A 24,199-nucleotide genomic window follows, 5' to 3' on the forward strand; every position below is an offset into this window, starting at 1 on the left:
TCAGAGCTGAGAGAGGGAGGAGCAACTTTGATACTAAAACAGTGGGATCAATTTTTAACTAGCTCCGGAGAAGCCTTTGCATCGAAAGCAGACCGAGTCTCCCAGCACACACGCTGACCTGCCCTCTACCATCCTTGTCACCGTTTGCACATGTGCCTCTATAAACCCGTCAAGAACAACTCCCGGGTGCCTTCTCACACCGCTTCCAGCTCTCCTCTCCATCGTTCTACTCATCTGTGGCGCTCTCCTATGATTTCCAGATGTGAGTCAGTGCTCTCAGACGCCAGGCTCCATTATCGAAGGTTGCATTAAGATGATATAAAGAAAATAAATAAAACACTCTGAAGGTCTGTTTGAACGGCACGATCTTACCTACATAACTAAATCCAATTCAAATAAATACGACACTGACGGGTTCAATCCCCCCTATCACTATGTGCTCGAAACAGAGCGTTCCACATATTTACAGTTGCTCCTTGTTGTGATTTCAGGTGGAGGACCGCAACTGACCAGCACCTGGCGCTCACAGACACCCCCTCAAATCTGCGAGGACACAACTTTGCCTCACTTCCTCTCCAGTGTCATTTTTTTCTCCTCCTCATATCACAAGAGTCCCCCCTCCATCTGTGAGCCTGAGGGAGAGGATACCTGCGACCAAAGGGTCAGTAGCATGGCAACCGAGTCAAAAGGCCTTCATGCCTGTTACTCGGCAGGGTGCTGGCATTTACTTCCCACATCCGTCCCCCCTGTTTCATCCTAGAGGCCCCAAGCTCCACCCAGGAGCCTAAAAGAAATCCACTGTCCTTGCTTTCTCAGCTGCCTCCCTCTTCCCGAGTTCAGAAAACAATATTCCGCAAACAAGAACAAGAGAACTTCCTGTCCTTTTGTGTGTCGTGCAGGCCAAAGGTGCTGTTTTTTGCACTCCACTGCACGATTCCTGCTTCGACACACACGGACTCGTTTTGATGTAGAAAAAAAAACTCTAACTCTGCGTCTTTATCTGCATCAGTTTTGATCTTCACAGGAAAATGAAATGTTGCCAGGGAAGACAGGGAAGTGAAAATATACTATGGCTCGGCACGTAGTTTAGATTTAGGTCATGAGGGATGTTTCAGTCTGTGTGACTTTCCAAAAGACCTTATTTTCACAAACAGTCACAGCAGAACCCGCTGTCAGAGCCAGTCTTCGACCAGCTGCTTGTTGCTTCACAGTGTGTGGGCAAGATTTCCTCCCAGGTTTTAAATGGGTCACATTCTAACTAAAGATGTCACAAGTTATGTTTACACAAGTGGATAATCCTGAATACTTTGTTCAATATTGTGATTAGGATTTTATCACATTTTCAGGAAACCAAATTGGATCATCACGCCTTTGCACCTGTGTGCACTGTGCCGTATATCACCTCCTCAGAGCGGTATTTCTCAAGTTAGCACCAAGTATAAAGCCTTGTTTTAGCTCTTACCTAAATTGTAATCCATATTGAGAACCATCTTAAAACAAACACATGTTAATGTGTATTATGTTGATGTATTTGTAGGGCTCACTGGTGTGTTTTTTCAAAAAAACACCAGTGAGTCCCACTTTTCACTGGGTTACATTTCACTTTATCGTGATGAATGTGGGCTCTATAGCTTGTTTGAGTTAACCCCACACAAACCGTCCTGCTGCAGTAACGCAGAAATGCAGAAATAGGCCAAATTAGGCTGGAAATAGTATCAAATTCATTTTTACTCCTAACTTTTTTCCAAAAACTAAAGCCCCCAGTTGTTACAGGGAACCTAACGGCTAAAAAAATAAGCCACTGTATGTATTGGTGACCAATTTTATTATTATTATTATTATTATTATTATTATTATTATTATTATTATTATTATTATTACTATTATTATTCACTGGGACCTATTTTAACTGTAACCAGGAGCCACAGGCAGTGTAGAGACATTTGCATTCTCAAAAAATGCTTTTAGTCTTTTTTAGTTGAAACTGGGCCTAATTAATAAGAGCATAAATAAAGTCAAGTCACTGCTAAATGCATTTTCTTCTCAGTAATGTCATTCTGTCACAGGCTTGGGATGTTAAAATCCAACTAAACATTGCATGCAAAACTTATCGCGGGTGGTTGACCACTTGCACATAGACAAGGTCCAGATGAGTTCAATTTATCAATCTATCAAAGTTCACACGGAGACCACGGACTATGCAAGTGTGTCACTAAGGACATTTTCCGAATAATGAAATAAATGGACTAAGTGGGTGAATTGTAATGATTCTGCAAAGCTCATTAGGTTCTTATAATACTATATGAAGCGGCATTCGACACGAAGGCTACTGCTACGTAATGGTGCAAACCCTTGCAATTACTTGGCTAAATCAGCCTTCCTTCCCACATAACAAATCGCAATTTAACCCAGAGATTTGAAACCAAACGACCACAAAATGAAAGATAATCACGATGATTCACTTTCAGGAAACCAAACAACAGTTTTAAATTAAGACTTGAAAAACACAAGACTTTCATACTGCGTCTTTCGCATTGTGTGGGTGTGAGTGGACTTTGAAATACGACGCATCAATATCAATGAACTGCATGATTATTAAGTACGGAAACACAAGACTGGGCTGCATGATTATCTATGTTTAATTAGTGCAACACAGGATGGCAAGAATGCAAATCAAACACAACATCTTGATGCAATTAAAGAGAAACTTGGGGTTTGCTGCACTATAATCATGCATCCATTCCAAATTTGCATATTCAATGCAATCAATGGCGATGCATCAACGTCTAAGTGCTAACACACCTGTTGCACTATAAGCAGTGCTGTGATATAGAGAGTAACTCAATGTACATGTTTGTTTGATTTTAAACTTCTCCTAGTCTGCAATTTTCCTACTGGGATTTCCTACAGCCCAAATACCGGTATCTCCTTAAAAGAAGAGATGTTGTGCTTATAATCTTGCTTAAGGAGGTGCTAACCTCACCATCTTGTTGAGTTCCCAGTGACAGAGAGAGAAGGACTTGCCCAGAGTGAAGGAGCTACTGGCAAGCTCATCGATCAAAGACCGGGAAATGTCAGGCGGCAAGTACAAAGCAGAGTTTTTATGCAACCCTCACGCCTGCTAAAGCTTTACCTCACAGGCAGTATCTGTGAATAAGAATGCCTTCTTTGTTGTCCTGTACAATTAAAAAACAACAAGTGAAGTCAAAACGATCAATAACAATAAGTGTTTATTTACACAAGTGCCACACGTTTCATGTACATTTTTACTCCACTGCCATGCCTTTCAATATTAGCTTGGGGCTTAAAGTTTGAAGAAAAGTCACAATTTTATTGTTTATTTTTTATTTTTATTTACGGGAAGTAAATAAAAATTATGTATTAATACGTTGTATAGATAATTTCTTATTCTTTTCAGAAAATGAGACTGGTAACACTCCATTTGGATTTCAAATGCCTTAACAGCTGTTAATTGCTTGTTCAATTAAGTCATTTTGCCGTCAATATCTTTGACAACAGACGCGTTAGAGGAATCTAAACATCTTGCTTCTTTGGCAGTAGCCATTTTTATGGAAAAGATAAATTAACTGTGCTCAGGCGTAGGACCACGTTGCTCTTACTTTTTAGATAGATAGATAGATAGATAGATAGATAGATAGATAGATAGATAGATAGATAGATAGATAGATAGATAGATAGATAGATAGATAGATAGATAGATAGATAGATAGATAGATAGATACGTTCTGTATACCACTGATTTGTCTCTTAGTTAAACTGTTCCAATTTTATAGAACACTGACAATTTGTTTTCCTGTATGTTGTCAACCTAAGCAGAGCTTGCTGCTGGGCTACGGAATGAATATATTGATTTCTGTCAAACACGGCCTAAACAGATGATACATCCCTGTAAAACGTGTGCCGCAAACAGACTTTTATGGTTTCACAATCATTTAGGGTAGCTCAATCTCTGCACAGCAGTCACCTACAGAATACAGTACGGGCACAATGTATGCACATGATGTAATACCAGGATCAGAAAGCCAGCCAGATTCTGTGACTGTGAAAATTGTTTGCTGAAGAGATTTTTCTATATCCTGATGACAGAGATTTGGATGCGAGGTTTATGATTCAAGCATAGATGCCGAAGACTGGCGATAATAAGCAGAACTGCATAGCAATGAGCAGGGATGTTTTAGTATCTGCTTCCCTGTAAAATATCGACACGGGCTTATACTTTCTCACGGGGCAGACAGTGTTTACCTACAGGCACCCGAAATGTTCCATAATGTAGCAGATAATGGCACTGTGAATCCAAATGGCAAACTAATTACTCTCTCCCCTTCTGAAAAATGTACAGTACAGTGTAGTGGAGGTGCCACTTTTACCACACGGGGGGGAAGTATTCTACCCTTCATATTCAATATAAACAAGAGACAAAGAGAGGCTACAGAGGAGTGGATAAAAGAGAAGTATTCCTGGCAACAGGCAGATAAGAGAGTTATACAAGCAGCGAAAAAATACAGAAGAGGGAAAAAAAAGAGAAGGAGAGAGAAAGAGACGGAGGAGCTGGTCTTCTGTCCAAGCCATTACCTTGATTCTTAAGACACTAGGGTGAAAAATGTGGGTATTGTTTACTGTGGCGATCCATCTGAACAGCGTATGGAACAAGACAAAGAAACTGGATTCTAATTACAAACTACTGTGCTGGATCTGCACAAAAATATACTAAAATACAGTACATACAGGAGGACACATTAAGCCACTGATAAATGCTGGTGAGCTACCGTTCGCAAGAACCGTGCTATTTACAGTGTTCATCAAACAAGAAACATCAAGCAAAACTATTCAGGGAGCTTTAGGGAAATCTATGAGTTTAACGCACAATGCAGGCCACTATGCTCTGTTTCACTCAGATAATTCTCCTTGCCATAAGTAGTTCAGTTCCGCTGATTAATACTTTGATCCCTACTAAATATGCAGTTTCAGATCTGGCTCAAGATCTGGATTTCACAAGCGGCAGCAGCACAAAGACAAACATCAAAAAATATCCCTTCGCTGTAACGATGTACTGAACCGGTTTCACTCGGGAACCTGATGTTTGACGTGACTTTGGGAATATGCAGGTAACCTTATAAAAAAAGTCAGTGTTTTCACTGCAGCGTTTTCTCCGAGGACTAGGAACCTTAATGCTCGATGTGTTTCTTGCTTGATAGTGCAGGAAGTTTCAGGGTGTGTCTTGTATAAACATTTCTGATTGGTTGTGTACTCACAGGTCAATAGATTCTTTACATAGGCTCTTAGTCTTTCTGGCCCGGACAGAAGAATAATTATGAGGCAAGTTACAGAACAGAGAAAAGCAAGCTTGAGACTACCTGTGCAGAACACATGACAGACTGACGATATGGTTTACAACAGATGTGCGTAGTTGTCTCAGCAACAATAAAACTAAAATCTCTGCAGTGTATAAATATGCTTAGTGCCGCTCTAAATGTTCGCTTCATGAAGGTTATGGTGCCCAGCATTTATTTAAGATATGTGAGAGAGCAGCTGATTCGCTTGTCATGTTAGAGGCTGTGAGTTGTAGCACTGTTGAATTGTATTGTGTTGAACTGACACGTTTCTATTATTCTGGAAACCCCATTTTAGTCAGTGGGCAAGGTTAAATAAGAGAAACACTTCAGTGATTTTCATGAAATGTTCCTCTAGTGTATCAAATGAACTGGTAAGTGAGTGTATGGTTATCAATTAATGCAGGGGTCTCGAATGTTTTTCAGGCCAAGGACCCCAAACTGATGGAGAGATTAAGTAGGGAGCCCCTACCTACTATCTGTATTAAACTGTTCTGTATTAAACAATCATTTTGCATTCAATATTAAGCTATTCCTTATCCCTTTACTAAAATATGTTGGATTCATGTTAATGTGTATTTAAGGAAAAATACATATATATATGGAAAATGTCTACTCAACCAAAGATTTTGAGACCACCCTGCAGTACCTGCATGGACCCCTAGGGAGCAGACCCCCTGTTGAAGCCCTATGAATTACTGAATGTGCTCTCAGTGAAAATTCCAGTCAAAAAAACTTCACAAACAAAATATAAGTCCTTAACTCAGGGAAAGATTTTTATGTGCTTAAAAAGTCTCAAGAAGAAAGAAAGAAAAATCGTCCAATACCACAACGCAACAGTGCTTGTTCTCGCTTGATGTATGTATCCCTCCTCTGTTTGGAAGTAGCAGGATCCCCCAATTGTCACAGGATTTTTCACGCACTGGTTGAATAGCATGCTCCTATCCTCTTGTGTACGATCTATTCATAACACATCCAGTTCAGTTCATATTGTGCGCCATCTGCAAAACTCCAAGTGTCATTTTAAGCTGTGGCTAAATAAATAAATGTGTATTATAGTGTAATGGTGCTTCAGATTACAGCCTTCTTTGTGTGTCAATGGCTATGCTTTATTGCTTTTATTTCGTAATGTGTTAGCCCGTGGCTAATAAGTCTCTTCACAAAAAGGAGACGAGCCGAGCTTGTAAGGTGCAGCTGAAACCACTCCAGGATGAACGCACATCATTTATGTCTTGCGGTTGCCACATTGTGATCAAACAATGTTACGTCTACCAGAGAATTCGAGGGAATAGGGGAAGAGTAATGGGGGCTGTGCTCACTGACAGCACATTTGCAGCTGTAATTTCAATGGCCAAGATATTCTATTACAATTTCAACAAGCCGTAATTTCATAAAGCAAAGCACCACTGAGCTGAATGATGTCATCTGAACAGGCTGTCAGTTTAAATGTGGCCTTCGGAGGCAAAAATGCGGACGGTGACATTTAATTGGAGGACGGCAAAAGTTATGGCGGCTGGAGAGAGACAAAAGAGAGGAGGGGGTTTCGGTGGCGACTTCGCGTTCGTCAAAGAGATAAATAAAAGATGATAAACATGGATTAGAGGGGCCATTTTGTCTGTGGTCCTCTCTTTTTCTAGTGCTGGTGACTTTGAGAAATATGGTTCTAATTTTAGCATCAGATTTATCAAGCTGAGGCAATCCAGGGAAAAGAAGGACTTGGGAATAGAGAGAGCAAAAGAAAGAGACAAGGTTGAAAGGTATCTAAAAGACAGGTGCAGCAGACAAAAAGATTGAGGGTGGGGCGGGGGTGGGGGGCATTGTCTGTGAGATCCTGTCAATCACTTGCCACTTTCAGAATGAAAATACATCTTCACTAATATCACCACCTCCATCCCCACACACACACACACACACACACACACACCAGAGCAAGACACATGAGGAGAAAGAGATGTGAATTTCAATTACGCGGGTAAGGAAATTAAACTAGTGTTACAGTTATAAAGTCAACCAAGCAGATAAAGACTGCAAAAACAAAAGGTGCATAGATGAGGCAGACGGACAGAAAGACAAACAGGAATGTGCCTCCCCCCGACACCGAGCCAGCCGGAGAACAGAATGAAGGTCAAACAAGTTTAATTGTAAACCTCCCCTACTTTTTATTTTAGAAAATGTCCACTTTATATCTACTAACTGTCCTCTCTGGAGCAAAAAGGGGGACTCATTAAGTGGCGGCACATATAATTACCAATAATGCTAATGAATTCTTTGCCGCTATTCACTTTTAATGCATTCATAGATGCTACTGTTTGCTGTTTTTTAATCACCTGTGGAGGTCCTGTCTACTTTATGCTAATTAAGTGCTTCAGTCGACGTGACTTGCCACTTTTTAAATCTCTGCACTCTTAAGGAAGAACTTTAAAGCAGCTCATATTAAAAATGATTCTGAATTCAGCCGCAGTATTGCCTATTTTATGCTTGAATTGTCATCAGATTTCTATTGTTTTTGGGCGGACTGTTGAGGTCAAATGAGAGAAACTTTCTCGATGAGGTGCCATGTTTTAATTTGAAAATCTCCTCGGTTTACTGACTCCCTGCTACCATTCAGACGCTAAGCACAGGTCAACTTTTAGTAGGAGAGAGCTGCTTCAGATACAAAGCGTTTTACTGCACTAGTTAGTCCCTGTTGCCTGCTCTTCATTGCGGTTTTCCATTTGCAATGAATGAAATCCTGTCATTCACCACACTGCTTTACTAGACCGAGTAAATTCCACCTCTCTCCTCTCCTCAAGCAATCGCGCTGAAATTGTCCTTGTTAAGACGCAAGATTTACACAGGATGCAAATTCTTGAAAGAGCAAAACACTCTGCAGCTGTACATTGAAGACAGAGTCTTTCCACAGCGTCAGCCAAGTGAAAGCTCTTCGGCACTTTTCCAGCAGAAATGTCATTCAATGCTAACGTAAAGGTTGGAGCTTTATGTTTCAAAAGTTATTTTATTTTATTTTATTTTTTTGAGGGGTGGGGGGGTGGGTGCTGATCATCACTACATGTGTGATGAGTGTTGGCACGTGTGTTCACAGATCCAAATTTTATCTAGTGGATGAAGTCCAAATGAATACTAAACACCTCGTCAAATGAGATTCATCTGATGTTGGTGTTTATTCATTTCCACATCTGCTCAGTATTACATGGGAGATTAACTAGTTCCATGTGAAGGATTTATCCGAGTGGAGAGTCATCATACACCTGTATTCCCTAATGACGTATTTAAGGGCTTTCCCTCTTAGTCAATTAGTCAACTAAACAGTTGTTACAGAATTATTCCACAGAGGTATTTTTATTTTCTATTTTTTCGTGTTGCATGGTCTTTCCTTATATCGGGAGTGTAGCACCTACTGATTATCTAATTGAGCATAATCATTCAAACATTTAATGTTACAGACTATTATCACCTTATTTGAGTTTCGCCATATTTCATGCAGCGCATGTATAGATTAATACGTTCTAAATGACTGTATTCATTTGACAAAAGTTAATGAGGAAAGGAGGTGAAAATAATTTGGAGCAATATAAATGCAAAGTGAGCAGAAGGTCAAAGTTGGCCTAATTAAAAATGCTATAAAATTGGCTAGTGCCATAAAATCGCTGCATGTAGCTATCAATTAGAAATCACAAAATGGTCTTAGGCGGTAGCAGCAAGGAAATGAATCTGTCAACACTTTTCATTATTGTATGATAACACGGGAGAAAATTAAGTCACAAAATAACTGTTACAAGCCAGACTTGACCCGCGTGTGCATTGCCTCTGATTATTTCCTCGACTCGGCAGCAGAGGAAAAAAAAGGAGGCTTTTTCTTTTCCATTTGTGGGGATGTTTGTGCATTTTCCAACAGTGTGTCACAAGGGGTCTTCCTTTAATGAATCAAGGTGAAAGCACAGGCAGTGGTCCAAAATCGTGGCGCCGCTGTACCACATGTAGAGCACGTAGGTGCGAGAACGCATTTTTGGTAATTTTTGCGCCCAAAGATGCTGGCGCAGCAGTGGCACACCTGCAGTGCCGTTGCAGAAGAGGTTGGATTAGAAGGAATAAATTACCAGTTGATGTGGTAGGAGCCAGTGTCAATCACAGTCAATTAAATTAGGTCCTCTCATTCCCTATGAAAGCAACAAGCTCCCCACCGTGGCAAAGGCAGTTTGACTATAAATGGAAGTCCAAACCAGCTGCCCTATAAAACCTTCCCAACAGAGCGACACAGCTGATGTCTATGAGGTGTAGAATCATGAGGGGCAAATATTAGAAATTGAAAAAGTGCTGCCAAGACACATAATATTAATTCAACGTTGAATTAATTTTACTGGAAATACTGAAATCTCACAATTGGCACAATAAATCAAATCTGTGAACAGCCAAGCGTGACACTGACATTACCTCTGAATATTTTCTGAGAATGGATAATGTGCAGTAATTACTTCAGATCAGCAATGGCTTCAATTAAAGAGAGAACATTTAAGTCCTGCCTAAAACAGTAGTTAACATTTCCTTTTGTTAAACAACAGCGGTTCGCATTTATGATCAGTGGAGTTGTATGGTTAGGTCACCGATTCAAAAAGACTATGTCAACGATGGATTTGTGTGAGCAGGTGATGGATTATTATCTTATTGTTTGGTATTATGTGGAGGTAATTAGCAGTGGCGCACATGCAAACAGTATCCATCTCAAGGTTTATGTCTATTGTCACGAAAAGTGTATAAAGACCTGTTGTGGGTCTATAATAACCACTGATATTGCAAGAATTAAGCATCAGCTACGAGCTTGTTGTGTATTCACTCTTGTCGATTTTGCTGCCGCGGCAAAAAGTAGCGTTAGGCCGTTTAGTTTTTAACATACAAAATAAAAATAAAAAACTTTTGTTGCAAGGTCTATTTTGTTAGTTGCAGCCGAAGCACTCAAACATAATATAGTCAGAGGCGCATAAGGTGCACTTGGGAACAACATTTCTCTGGAGACTGTTTCATTAAGCATTCAAAGCATTAATTTGAAGCCTTATAGTAAAAATCAGTGTTTGAACACTGTTCATTCATATACAATAATGCCTATAATTGAAAATAGTTGACATAATCATACATAAAATGATTGTTTTTCATTCTGTGGTCCCTTTCACTTTCATTTTACATTTGTTGTGTGAGCCTCAAGCTCCGAGTCTGTGCAGGAAAGGTGCACAATGTGTGCACCACTTTCGTGCAAGCTCGCCGTTTAATGACTAGGTTCAGACACATGCACATAAAGTGTATTCACAGTTTGCGCGTACATACGGTACACACACTGCTTTTATTGTTTTTTTTCACATACAGCTCAGTTCGCCGTTATGTGCTAGTATTTTTCCCCTATTGATGCCAGATTGTGTTTGCATCTGAATTCTTCTCCGAGCTGAATTAAATGCAAAATCTAATCTCTAGGACAGGCACATAAACAGACAAATACAAATTATAGACAGCCCACGTGAAAACACAACACAAATTCATCCAGATGATAAAATATGATGTGGCTGACACTGCCTCCAATGAAAAATTATTGGCATGAGCCAACATGTCAGCAGTATAATCGTGAATGATGTGCGGAAGAGAAAGGTCACAGCTGAGGACCGAGGCATTATGTAGAGGAACAGCTAAGCTCTTTAGCGCCCTGACTTAGATGCAGTAATTCAGTATTGAAGACTTGGTGTCTAACACATGCATACCGTGTATTTTTCAAAAGCACAATATGACAAATTGCAACAGATGTCATGTCAATATATAAAAATAAACACGTGACTTAAGCCCAACGCAGAGAAGAGTCACAGATTTCCTCCACTTGGATTGAAAAACCGTTTATTATGTTCGTAAATAGCAGACCACCCTGCACAAGATTGCGGTGAAGAAGCAGGTGAGATTCTCACCGTAAATGTGCAGCAGCATGTCTGACAGCCTCTGCTCCCGCACACGCTTCCTGCCACGCTTTGTTATATCTCAACTCTCGGTATCTATCTACTTCTTCCAACTGCCAACAATACCATGCAGATTTTCTGCCACTGGGACCATTTGTCAGCTATTAAGCAGCGCCTTGGCAAAGCACAAGTAGCCTTTCAGCAGCTCCCACATCAGGTGGAAATCACAGAAATACAGAATACGGACGGGAACGAGCTGAACACTGACTGTGATTTCTATCATGACACAATTTGCCCTGGTGCATTAGAACTAATATAGACTTTGTTCATCTGTTGTACTGTATAATGTTAGGTTAACTAAAATGACTGCCTCGTATGCACGTGTCCAGCAACCAGTTTACATCTGTGTCAGTCCACGCTCACACTACAAAGTTTATTAGGTACACTAGTGAAAACATATGCATTTAGTCCTGCACTTAATCTCAGCACCATGAAGGTTATGATAATCAGCAGTAGTTTTCAATAACAGAGAGCTGCTCATTCTACTGTGTTTTCATTTTGAAGGCTGTGGTTTGTCGCACTATTGACTATGTTGAATTCTTATATTTTCTAATCAGTACTAAATAAAGGCTAAATAAAAAATACAACTGAATAACTACCTTCCTTGCACTGTGACTGTGTGAAGTTGAATTTTGACCTACATGATATATCATTTTATCCTATGAGGCATTAGTGTGGAATTTTTACCATACAATACAAATTCTTTACGAGGACACACGGTGACCTCTGACTCGCAAATTCTAATAAATACATCTTTAAACCAAAGTGAAGGTTTGAGAGACATTTTAAAAATTTAAAATAATGCGACAGGCATTGACAAACTTACAGACAATCTAAACACAACGCAGTCGTCATGATTATTAAATATTAAAAACCATCATATCTTTATCTCTTTATCTTTTATCTGTTCATCTGTTGAAGTGCAACAACAATTAACTTGTAATCTTGGCAAATTGTAATTAAACAACAAAGAATCAGTGTTTTAAATGTGTTCAGCTAATTACATAATATTTGCACATCGGAATAACAGCAGATACATAATCCTCTTCTAGTAGATATTTTGGGGTGTTGCACAAAGAAAACACATCACAGCTGACGAGAGTGACAAGCACAATAATAGTGCAAGTTCTGAAATATGTAATTACAGCACAGAATACAGTATATTTCCGTTTGTTGCGTGTTATTTCTCGCCTGTTCAGTCATGCTTGTTTATTATTAGATTGTTACTCTATTGACTGTGAGAGCAGTGACACAGTTGCACTGGTTGTGGGATTGGCCGACCATGATCCAAGGCTTTAAGAAAGGCTAAGAGTGAGACTACCACAAACAAGTACGACAAAGTAATCATATCTTTTGTCTGTGAGGATCATTGCCAGACATATATATAATTTCATACAACATGCGTCAAAAAAAACAAACAAAAAAAAACATAATGCAACTAAGCAGTTCAACCGGAAAAGGGCAGCGAGCAGCTACTGGCCATCACTATTAATCAAACAACCAACAATGGCACAACTAATAACCTGAACCCTTGTCCATCTGTAAAAATATCATTCTTAATCTGAAAAGTCGGTGCCCCAGGAATATATATTAAAAAAAAAAGACAGACAGCGCATAAAAACTGTCACACAGCGTCAAAGTGAGAAAGAGCAATCCGGCAGGCGGGGTTCCAATATCTAACTCTACAATGACAACTGGATCCAATCATGGCGAAACACTTCAGTGAGTTGGTCAGGCAATCTTCCAATCAGACAGACACATTCAACACGAAATGATCTCGCTTTTAATTAAAAAATAAAATGCATGCGCTGTGCTGTATTTACTGGACGTTTAAAACCTCACTCCAGGGGTGGGTATAAGCAACCTTGAAAAAATAAGCGTCTGTGATTTCTAACTGAACGTGTTTTATTTGTATAATTATGGTCAATTTCATGCAATATCACACTTTTGTATTGCAAATATGTGTGTGTTATCTTATTTGTTGTATGTGAGCACTTTATGGCACAAAATTATATAGCGTAGCTATAATACCATATGTAATCTGTATAAAAGCGACTGTAATCCTGACGGACTAAATAAATAAACCAAATGGTCCTTCAAAGATTTTTTTTTTTTCCCCTGAGATTTTTTTTTTTCTGTGTTGTATATATAGCTCCATGTCTGTCGGTCATAATTTTACACAACCTGACACACCTGAGCCTCTCATGCTGCAGTTGACATATCTTACTCTTTGTTGAACCAATCCCAGCTAGTGGGTTAGAAAGCAGAGACACGGGGGCGAAGGGATTGAGGAGCAATGACAATTTCAAAGCTGGCCAGCAAGGTGATGCGCCTGACAACACAATGGAGCTCATCATCCTGATTAAGCTGGCCATCCGTTTTTTAATTATTTCATTCCTACGCAATCTCAAAAAGGTCACTGTTAAAAAATTAGAAATGGATTCCTCGTCGGCCTCTCCAGCAGCCGAAGCCACTCCCTGAAGTGATGACTTTCAAAGTTAAGTGCTCCTCCGCTTCATTCACAATCTTCATTTTTCCTCACATTGGATGGGTGGGGACTTGAGGAGGTCGGGAAAAAAAAGATGTTGTTATCATGAAAAAAATTAACAAGGCCGGCGAATCCACCTGTCACATTATTTGCCGCGCGCTAATATAGAGGAGTGCTACAGCTGAAGAGGGCTCAAGGTCATGTCACTGCTGGTTTGTGCTGACAAAGCCACTTAGGCTGTTAGCGACATTGTTGTGGTGAGAGACCACTAGAAAACCAAATACTAATGAATAAATGCAGTCTGCTTTTTTCCTGCTGTGACGCCACCGAGCAAACAACATTTAACCACCAGCTGTAGTTATTATATATGCATTTGAGGTGAAATGTGAAAATGCTATATGCTAAACACCTAAAGGCCATTTTTTTTCCAGTGGCTGAACAAAAAGTCAAACATCTGCTTTTATGCCGCTATTGTTTTTGCACGAATCAGAACAGATTCGTTTTTGATTCTTTTTCTAAGGTTCGTGAGTAGGCCACACAAGAGCGCTGTGACACTGCCCTGCAGATGCATTTGCTCTGGTTTGCGTGGCACACATTAAACACGTGTGCGCTTGTGTTGTTTGTATTTCTGTGAGTACATGTGTGTGCGAGGCTTTGATAAGAAGTCTTGAGAGGTATAGAGGAGGACCATGCCCTCTTCTCCTCTGCTCTCCTCTGCTCTCCTCTCTATCCTGGCTAGCAGGCTGTCCTCATTACTGTCAGTCAGCATCAGGTTTAGCAGTGCCAGGCTCCTGCACAGCCCTCTGTCCTCTCTGCCCTGCCAGCACTAGCCTGCCTGACTGCTGCCATTGGTAAGCATTGTAAGAGCCCCTCAATCCCCTAGAAAACCTAATTACTCTCCACCCGCAACCAAGGAGACCGAGGCAGAAAAGACGGAGGCAGCGGAAAGAAGAATCGCACACACGTACCCTCCATTTATAAGCGCTCTGGCAATTATTCAAACAAAAGAAATGTGAGTTCATATTATAGCAGCAGCAAAAAAAAAATAATTACACTAGCATTCACATTTACAAATCATTTATCTTTCCATTGAAGCATAAATATTGGCGGAAAGCGTGAAAAAAAAAGAACACAAGACACATTTGGAAAGTGTGAGATGCAAAAAAAAAAAAAAAAGAACATGCATGAATCAAACTGAGCATTGCTTTGACTACCCGTTAACTGGGTCACTCAGTTTGTGATTGTGTCTGACCACCAAACAAACAGTCATTCATATGTCTCTGCTCTGGCCCCATTTTCATCTGGAGCAGTTCCACTGAGGCCACTGAAAGCAAAGGAGCTGACGGGTCAGGGATTTAAACCCATCTCCAGCTTCGGCACGGCAGCCATTACCACCGGGGGAAAAACAACTCCTTGTGTCATCCTCCATCTAAGGGAGGGTTTATGTACGTTGGCTGCACATCTGTTTATTTTTCTATTTTATTTATTGACTTATTTTTTTTTTTTTTGCAGGGGTGAGAGGAGAGTGACAGTGAAGAATTCCCATCAACTTGCTTGTCAGTTCTCCGTCGCCTTGGTCAAAGTTTTCTTTGCTCACTATCTGACTGTCTCTTGGTCTCAGTGAAACGTCAGTGCATTTAGTGTCAATTGCGAAACCCAATTTCAAAAGCGCATTTATTTTGAGCAATACAGAAAATATCTCTTCAGTTGAACATATTGGTCACTCACCGGGATAAGACCTGTGCCACATGCCTTGAAATGCGATGTCAGGTTTGGATAATAGCCTGCACAACATAGCATTCCTTCTCTTTCTTCCACTGTGTGCGCGCTATCTGCACAGCGAAAATGACTTGAAAAGGGGGAAGTCTAATAAGAAATAATCTCCTTTCACACTGGAAATATTTGGGAGGGCTCACTGTCATAAACTGTGACGCCGAAGAAAGATAATGATAGAGCATTCTGCTGCATGCATTACATTATCGACTTTTGTCCTTGAATATTCCTTCGGACTCGTGCAGCTGTGCAGATCTGAGTTGGAACGGGGAAGCTGGTGCTTTTAATAAACTCACAGGGACATTCAAAGGGGTTGGCAGCCACGGAGGTTTCATTTTCCCAGCAGTGAGCTGTGTCATTTAAAATAAGGATCATTTTGAGAAGGGGAATATCGTAATGCTAAATCTAGATCAAATAACTGAGCAAGGTGTAAGACTGGATTTACATGGCCTTGTAATCCTAAAAGACGGAGAAAAATATGAAAGAAAATAGCACAGACAGGGAAAGACGTGAGAAATTAAAAGGAAAAGGAGGGATTGAAATATTATACGTTTATTTATAAGTAAAATAAACGATGAAAGGAGGTGATTATTTTGTAGTTTTGCTTGTGCACATGGTTTTATACGTGTGTGTGTGTGTGGTACACAGTACTAAGACACAGGTTGAGAATGTGTACGCAGCTTTGTTAGCAGACTTCATTAAAACTTGAGACTTGAAATCTCTAGAACCTCAATACACCTGGGAGGGTTTTTTTTTTCTGCCGGCAAGAACATAAAGCACACATGGCCCCTGAGAGAGGTGTGTGGAGGAGGTGGGGGTACTGGTCAATTTGCCATTCACAGAAAGAGAGAAAGAGGAAAAGTAAGCGGCAAAGGGGAAAAGAGAATGTGACACGAAAGGACAGAGAGTGAGACAAAGACAAAGAGAGAGGCGAAGAGAAAGAGAGAGCTTGAGCTGCCAGAGACAGACCAACACTAACAGGGAAGCCACAGTCACAGCTGTCATATGCTCAAGGAAAATTTAGGACAGAGCTTTGATGGTATTTCTGACTGATTTCTGACCCAGAATTACCTCAATGAATGTACCATCACAGCTACCCTTCCTGCTCACTGACATTAGCACAAGCACTTTAATACGGGAAGTTTCAGAAAAGAAAACTGTCACCGCAAACAAAATAAACAATTTCTGGAAGTGTTGTCACAGCTGCAGCATTGTGCAGTACACGTCTATTTGTCAACAGACAGAGTCGTCTTCTTTTCCGCGTCCCAAAGGCTGCCAGAGACACGGCGATGACCCGCTCTAGATGGCTTACAAGACAAATCCCTTTACGAGGTGCGAGGAAAGGGTTACGCCCATCGCTCTGTAAACGGATGCTGCTCCTTTCTTTCATTTCCATAACAAGCCATCAGAACTCATCTCCCACTGAAGTGGCCACAGTCCCACTGGCAATTAAAATCATGCTGGGACATGCCATGGTTGTGTGTGACTTCACTGTGGGAAACAAAAGCGGCAGCGGCGGCGGCGGCGGCAGTAATGACGGCAACAGTTGAGTGGTAAATCTCGAGCAATGTCGGCAGAAACCGTCTCTTTGATTTCTCCAGGAAACCGAGAGCGAGCCTCGTTTACATGTTTCAGTTTGAGCCTTACTGGAAAATATCAAACAAGGAGACACCAAGAAAAGGCATCATCTCATCTCTGTGTTCTTCACCACTTTCTATACGCACTGGCAATAATAAAAAGGTGGGTGGGTTGCTGTTTTTGTAAAGAATTGTCGGTACCTCAACAGGCTTGAGATGAAGTAAAGATTTTAAAAATACTTCTACAGTAAACAGACATTACTCAACTATAAACAACGTGAGCCCATTTGTCTCCTGAAAACTCTTGTGACAGCACACTTTTCCACATCATTTTATTATGGATTCACTCCAGATCACATGAAAAAGGAGAGCCTCTGCTAACATCAATAGACATTCAGTGTGTTTTCCTATTAAATATAACATTAGGCTTGTTAAACTTCAAAGAAACATCACGCAGAAAAACCTCAGATATTTAATGTTGTTTAAACCATCGTTGACAGTGGTAATAACATAACAGCGAACTGTCTGATCCAGTAGAAACCTTGATTGATCTATTGCACCTTACATTCACTTCACAGCAGAATGTCACAATCTCAGAGTGTTTTTAAACTTGCCAGACACTCATCACATCTGCTAACCAATTTCCAAGGTGGAAACCCCGGACAAACACCACAAAACATTACAAATGGACAAAATATTACATGGTGGTGAATAAATCTTGTTCATCGTTTCTGTAATCGTAAACACGGTCAAATAAATCAAAACAAAGTAATAAAGAGTGACGTTAAATGAAGTCACTTGTGCGAGAAAGGAGCTGGATCAAACACGGCTCTCTGTGAATCTTCCTGGTATCCCAGAGCTACTTTTAGCTGCCTATCTCACAAAGCCGTGGCCATCCCCAGCCAGGCCAGCAGCAGACGAGGCATAAATGAATGTGCATAAAGCACTTTGCATCACATCATCATTGTTTAATCCTTTCATTTTCATCTGTCAATCATCCTCGGATGCAACCTAATCCCTGCAAACTGAGGAGCAGTTTATATTGATACCTTTAACATGACTTGTAAGCACAGCTTCTATTTATAATACAAAATGTTCCTTTTAAGTCGCATGGTAAGCTTTAGTTGGGCGACATTATTCATTTGTAATGTGCGTGCCAGTTTGCATTTCTTTAGCCAGTTTTCTTTGATTGACAGGGGCCGGTGGTTATCTCCCCTTTGTGCCCTTTGCCAATATTCTAGTGCAGATGGTCATAAAAAAACCTAAGATTACTCAAATCATACATATACATGGTTCTGACACAAGGCACAAGGACTTTTTTGTTCACATTTACAAAAATGGAATCACACTGTCGGTCTTATGACAGTAGCGGGCAATGCAGACCTGAAAAACACAAATGATGATGGTCATACATGGGATTTTAACAAAATCAGGAGGTCAGTCCAGTTTAATATAGCCCAATAATGATGTCTGTTGCCTTTCTCTCTGTTTACAGTGGAACTGTCCATGTTCTGGAGCAGTGTCAGGCATATCTGCTGATACAAGTTGTTTTTCCTGTGATCCTGTCATCCCAGCACAAACACCTTCAGTTGTTTACAGTGAAATGTCCTCCGTGTTCACCTTCACCTCCAGTCTGTTTTCGGCATTACTCTACGTGACGTACATACTGTGCAGTTTACCATATTGCAGCATTTCTGCAGAGAGAGGTCATTGGCAGGGTTACCAGTGAGGTCATTGTTAGTCGTGAGAAAATTAATTCCGATTGGTCTCGTCACGATTTCCTCCTCGAAGCTCGTGCCACCGAGTCACCTGCCAAGTCGAGCTTCTTTAAACAAAAACGAAGCCTATTCAACAGCTGCATAAGCAGCCAAGCAGGCAGACAGTGGAGGGAAGACAGGGACAAAAGAAAGCACATGCAAAACAGTGAGGACTTTCTAAATGGGAACCTCAGAATGGGACTTCTTTTAAAGGTCTTAAATCAATTGAACATAAAGTACAAACCCATGCAATGTTAATCTATCTGGCTTAATCCCATTGCTTTAAGATCCTTTCTAATCCACATTCAATACAACCATTTTTCTTTCCTAACAAGCTAGCCCTATAGCCATTTTATAAATCACTGGTACAAGGCTTGTGCAGTGCCACAAATTCTGTTATGGTGTCATTATTATGAATCACGCATGGCAGAGTGAAAAATATGTTTAAGACCTGTAGAACAGCTCAAAATATTGTATTTCCTTCTGAGTCATTGCAAAAAAAACGAGCGTAATGCTGTTTAAAAAAAGATAAGCAATAACCACGACACAAGAGCAGTTTCTTGTTCACTTAAAAACTAGAAGGCTCATCAAACATCTGAGCTGTTTTATTGCACCTTGCACCTTTATGAGCGAGGCTCAGAACAGCACAAGTTTAAAGTGATATACTTGGCGTGTGAGAAAATGTGGAGAAACACTGGTAGTTTCTCAACTATATGCCGATATCCTTAAGTCACCATGTGCTCTGGCTTTGAAAGCCAGCACTGCCAATTCCTCATTTGAAACCTTAACAACTCTTTAACAATGCCTCTCTCTGATCCAGTGGAAAGGAGAAAATCTATTATCGATTTCCACCTGGTTTAGGTGGAAAAAGCCTTGATAGCGATGCTGAATAGCGCTGCGGTGTACTGTGCTATAGCCTGCACAGTAAATGCTGGGGGATGGTGTGAGAGGGCATGTCAACAAAACCCTCGACTACGCCACAGCACCATCTGCACATGCTGAATATTTAATTGTCAATAGAACTGCTCAAGACCAGTAATCAAGAAAAGAAAAGATAATACGCATCATGAAGAGCTTCTGCGACAGTTCCTGTGTGATTGGAGTTTGGCTTCTTTTCTAAATCACCCATTGTTTCTGTGCTAATTGTGACGATTTCTACACGCAACACAATGAAGATATTTCTAAATCATTTGTGTCATTCAATCCCATTCAACTCCAGCTGATACAGAAAACAACGCTACAGACTTACAATTCAGGCAGTAAATGTAATTCATCGTTGTCAGTAAGAAGTCACCAATCATTTCTTGCAGTCAGGCTAATATCAGCCCATTCATTTAAAAATAAACCTCGCCAGTTCGCATTAATGTGCACCTTCAAGAATTCCACTACAGCCGACACGAGGCAGGAGGGTTTTGATTCCACTTTCTAATTCTCTGACTTCTTGTCTCCGCCACAGAATAAAACTTCCAACCGGGAGTTAACGTTCTCTGCTGATGCATGAGCGACTGTCAGTCACAACCCTGTCAAGTCAATGGGTTTCCAAAGTTTCCAAAGCAAGAAGGTTTTACCACTCGTACTTCCTCTTTTCCTTCCGGCTGTTCCATTCAGGGGTCGCCACAACAGATCATATCCTTCCATCTCAGCCCGCCTTCTGTATCTTCTCTCACACCAACTACACTCGTGTCCATCCATAAACCTCCTCTCTGGATTTCCTCTAGACCTCCTGCCTGGCAGCTCTAACCTCAACAATCTTTTACTACTTCTACTCAGCTGCATTAAAAACACAATAAAGCTTGATTTAATGTAACTGTAAACTAAAATTAGCCCCCTCTTCTGCAGTAACACACATATAATAAGACACATAATTTCAATACCACAGAAAAGGAATACATGACAAAGAGCACTGAAAGAAAAAAAATATGCCTACATAGAAGAGCGAGGGAATAACCTTAACCATGCTGAAAATTCCCTTTAAGTCTAATATTTTCAACTTTAATTGCTTTGGGGAAACAGCACAGATGAGATGGGAACACTGGATTCAGACTTTGTGTTTGTATCTCTCTGTTATCTGCTGTGTGAGCACAAAATTAGGTAAGCTAGTGACATGAGACATAATCATTTTCTTTGAGCGGGGTTGGTGACCAATTTATTCTTACCTTAGGCTGGGCGCGACGGGGAAAGGCAACCTTAGGATCAATCTGCAAATGAGAAAAGAATAACAGAATTATTAAAGGAAAAGCTGTTACACTGTGAGAGTGACGAGCACTGAACAGGTGTCTACTAAGGACACACACCGAATTCTCTAAGGTCAGCGATATTTAAATATATGTTCGTAATTAAACATATTTACAGCTTGTGTGGATACAACAGCAGCATTTTCCAAAACTCAAGGTGCATTCAAGAGCTGTCAAAGTCATTGCAATTACAGATTAAGTGCACATGAATGAACCAGCAAAGAAGTAAAAGGTCCTGCTACATGCTGCACGTGCAAACAGCACTTAAACATTGTTGTCTATAATTTTATCCAGTAATTAATTCCTCTCTCACTCAAAGTGACCAGTTTTTAAACAGACATTTAATGCACTGCGCTGTAAAAGAAACGTATTACTCAGTACATTAAATCCCTACTGTAAAACAGCTTATCATTTAAATTTACTGTTGCCCTATTACATAACCAGCTTGCTTATAAATTATAAAGGTGCACATATTTGCTCAGTAACTGGTTTCAAATCGCTGGGCAGATCAACGTATTTAAGAGAGTTTGCCAGTAACAGTGACCTTGTTTCTTCCTGTTACAAATTATCTACAATTGATGGAGCTCAGTGGCACATTCTAGGCACAACATTCATCAAATTGGGCAATGTGCTTTAGGGAAACCACAAATTAATTATTGCAAATAACTCTGTGTGTCTTCAGACCAGCGAAATATTAATGCTACCAAATGATCTGCTGGTACTGCAACCTGATATGCACTCACTATCCAGTTCATTAGGCACACTAGTGGAAAAGAATGCATTGGAATATAAAAGTCCCACACTAAATCTTAGCTTCATGAAGGTTATGGTATTCAGCATTTGTTTAAAATAACAGAGAGCTGCTGATTCCACTGTGTTTTCATTTTGGAGACATATTTCATTTATTTTGACAACCCCCATTTAGTCAGTGGGCTGGGCTAAATAACAGAAACGCTTTTTTGTTTAATTCAACAGCACCATAAACTAAATCCTCTAAAACTATCATACAGTTGAATTACCACCGTATCTGACACTGCTTGAATATGAACTGAATATTTTAGCCATGAAGGGGGGCTGTTATATTAGAATTGTTTGTTTTCACTACGGTCCTAATGTTTTGGCAAGTGAATATATATGTGAAATAAAGAAACCCACTGTTTTGCTGTTTAAAAAAAAAAAAGAAGAAGAAGAAGAAGTAGTAGTTAGTGTGGAGGCCAGTCACACTAATGTTCTGCTGGTCATGGTTGCAGCAGAGACCCGCTTTTATTTTAGGCAGGAATCGCTGATTGAATATGACAGGGAGAAAATGAGAGTCTGAGGCCGGTGACGCCTCCAGATATTGCCAAATAACCAGGAGGATGCGTCAGATCAGCCCGTTTCTCCATCTTGTGCTTGTTATCTCATTAGCTTCATTTTCCTCATTAATTTCACTGGTATGAAGGTATGTGGCGGGGGGTCTCATCAACCTTGCACTTACAGTGAAGAGGAACAGCAATGTCATTCTAAATTGCCCTTGACTGGATACCAATGAATTTGAGAAAAGACAATTTCCAAAAAAAAGAAAAAGGTGTTTAACGCAGAAGGTTTTTCAGACCGTTTCATATTTAGCCATATGCCAGACTGAAATATTTATAATTACAATACCAATGGTATGCATTTGTAAAAGTTACTCCCTCAGCACAGATGGATTTATTTAAGAAAATGATATCTTATCACGCTGAGGAAAACAGTGGAAAGAAAGACGCCATCTGCACGGATCAATTAAGCCATTGAGACTGACTACATTTTAATCTGTTTGAAGGGAAAGCATGATGTGCAATGTCATTGTCATCTTTTCTGTCAGTCTCACTTATTGCCGTTATCTTTCTAAATCAGGTCAAGATGAGAAATGAATTCAATAACACCTGGCCACGGTAACCCTGCTTGTAATGAATTTCATTTAAAGATTTGTTTTAGCACTTAGCCCCAGGCATAACCAATTCAAACTCAATTATTTTGTGCACCCTATTTGAGCAAAGACAACACATTAAGCTCTGAATACCAACGTCCTATACTTGGTAATGTATCTTAGTTTTTAAGCCTACACAAAACATATCAAACCTCATTTCATCACACTGCTCTAAACTAATTGTTTTTCTGTCCTGCTGAGAATTTCTATTTGTGTTTCCCCGCATGCACAAGAGAGCGCTTTAGCACAGTGGCAAAAACGTCAGAGCGCGCTGTCAGTTTAAGATATTACAATGATAAAAACAAAACTGTTAATGCACAGAATTGAGTTGAAATGCTACTGCAGATTGTTTAAGTCGCACTCAATGCAAGAAAGCCAAATTAGGCAACGAGGGCTTACTAACCAATCCTTCTGAGAAATGCTGCTGCAGCACCTTTTTAGGTCACAACTTATGATGAATAACTCCTTTGAGAGGAATTTGAAATTACGAGATGTAGCAAATTACGTTGCTTTACATATTAAGCATACAGTACATATACATATATTTTTTTTTTATGTAGAAAGTCCCCCTGTGCTTATGGCTTCAAACAAAAAGGTGCATTACCCTTTGCACTGGATAACCGTACCAGTGAACCAGAGATTATGTTGTCTCAGTTTCACCTGATACTTCCTTCCTGAAACATTTCTGTTATGTAACACGCATACCATCAGGTTTGGGATCAGTCAGCTGGACCCAGACTGTGCACTTGTTTCAGCAATTTCCCATGCAGTGCTGGCAAATGCTATTTCACTCAAGTCTGTTTTCATCTATGAATGCATTTTACCCTTTTAAACTAAATTCAATAAATGATCGTAGCGATTTACCTTGTGTATTAGATAGATTTACCTTGACTACTGTGGTTTGTGTTATTGTTCAAGTCGGAGCTTTTCTTAATAGGTTGGGGGAAACACTCTCTTACTGTGCTACCGTTTTCATTTAGATTTTACCACCTAAATCAGATGAACGCCACAAGTTTAGACGCTTTGTGTAGCTTGTTGAAATGGATTTTCGGAATATGCAAAAAGCTGATATAGTAAAAGACAA

At 40.1% G+C, this 24,199-nt stretch overlaps 1 protein-coding gene across 12 annotated transcripts in view; it reads right to left on the bottom strand.

Moving 5' to 3' along the window:
• Positions 1-24,199, bottom strand: part of msi2b (musashi RNA-binding protein 2b) — a 235,939-nt gene that overhangs the window by 204,396 nt on the left and 7,344 nt on the right. For all 12 annotated transcript variants that reach the window (XM_047606668.1, XM_047606665.1, XM_047606664.1 and 9 more), the window contains exon 5: positions 21,090-21,131. In XM_047606668.1, coding sequence (XP_047462624.1) covers positions 21,090-21,131 — 42 coding nt within the window. The remainder of the gene's footprint in view (positions 1-21,089; positions 21,132-24,199) is intronic.

The sequence above is a fragment of the Mugil cephalus genome, chromosome 15 (genome assembly GCF_022458985.1).
Source record: "Mugil cephalus isolate CIBA_MC_2020 chromosome 15, CIBA_Mcephalus_1.1, whole genome shotgun sequence".
NCBI classification, from domain to species: domain Eukaryota; kingdom Metazoa; phylum Chordata; class Actinopteri; order Mugiliformes; family Mugilidae; genus Mugil; species Mugil cephalus.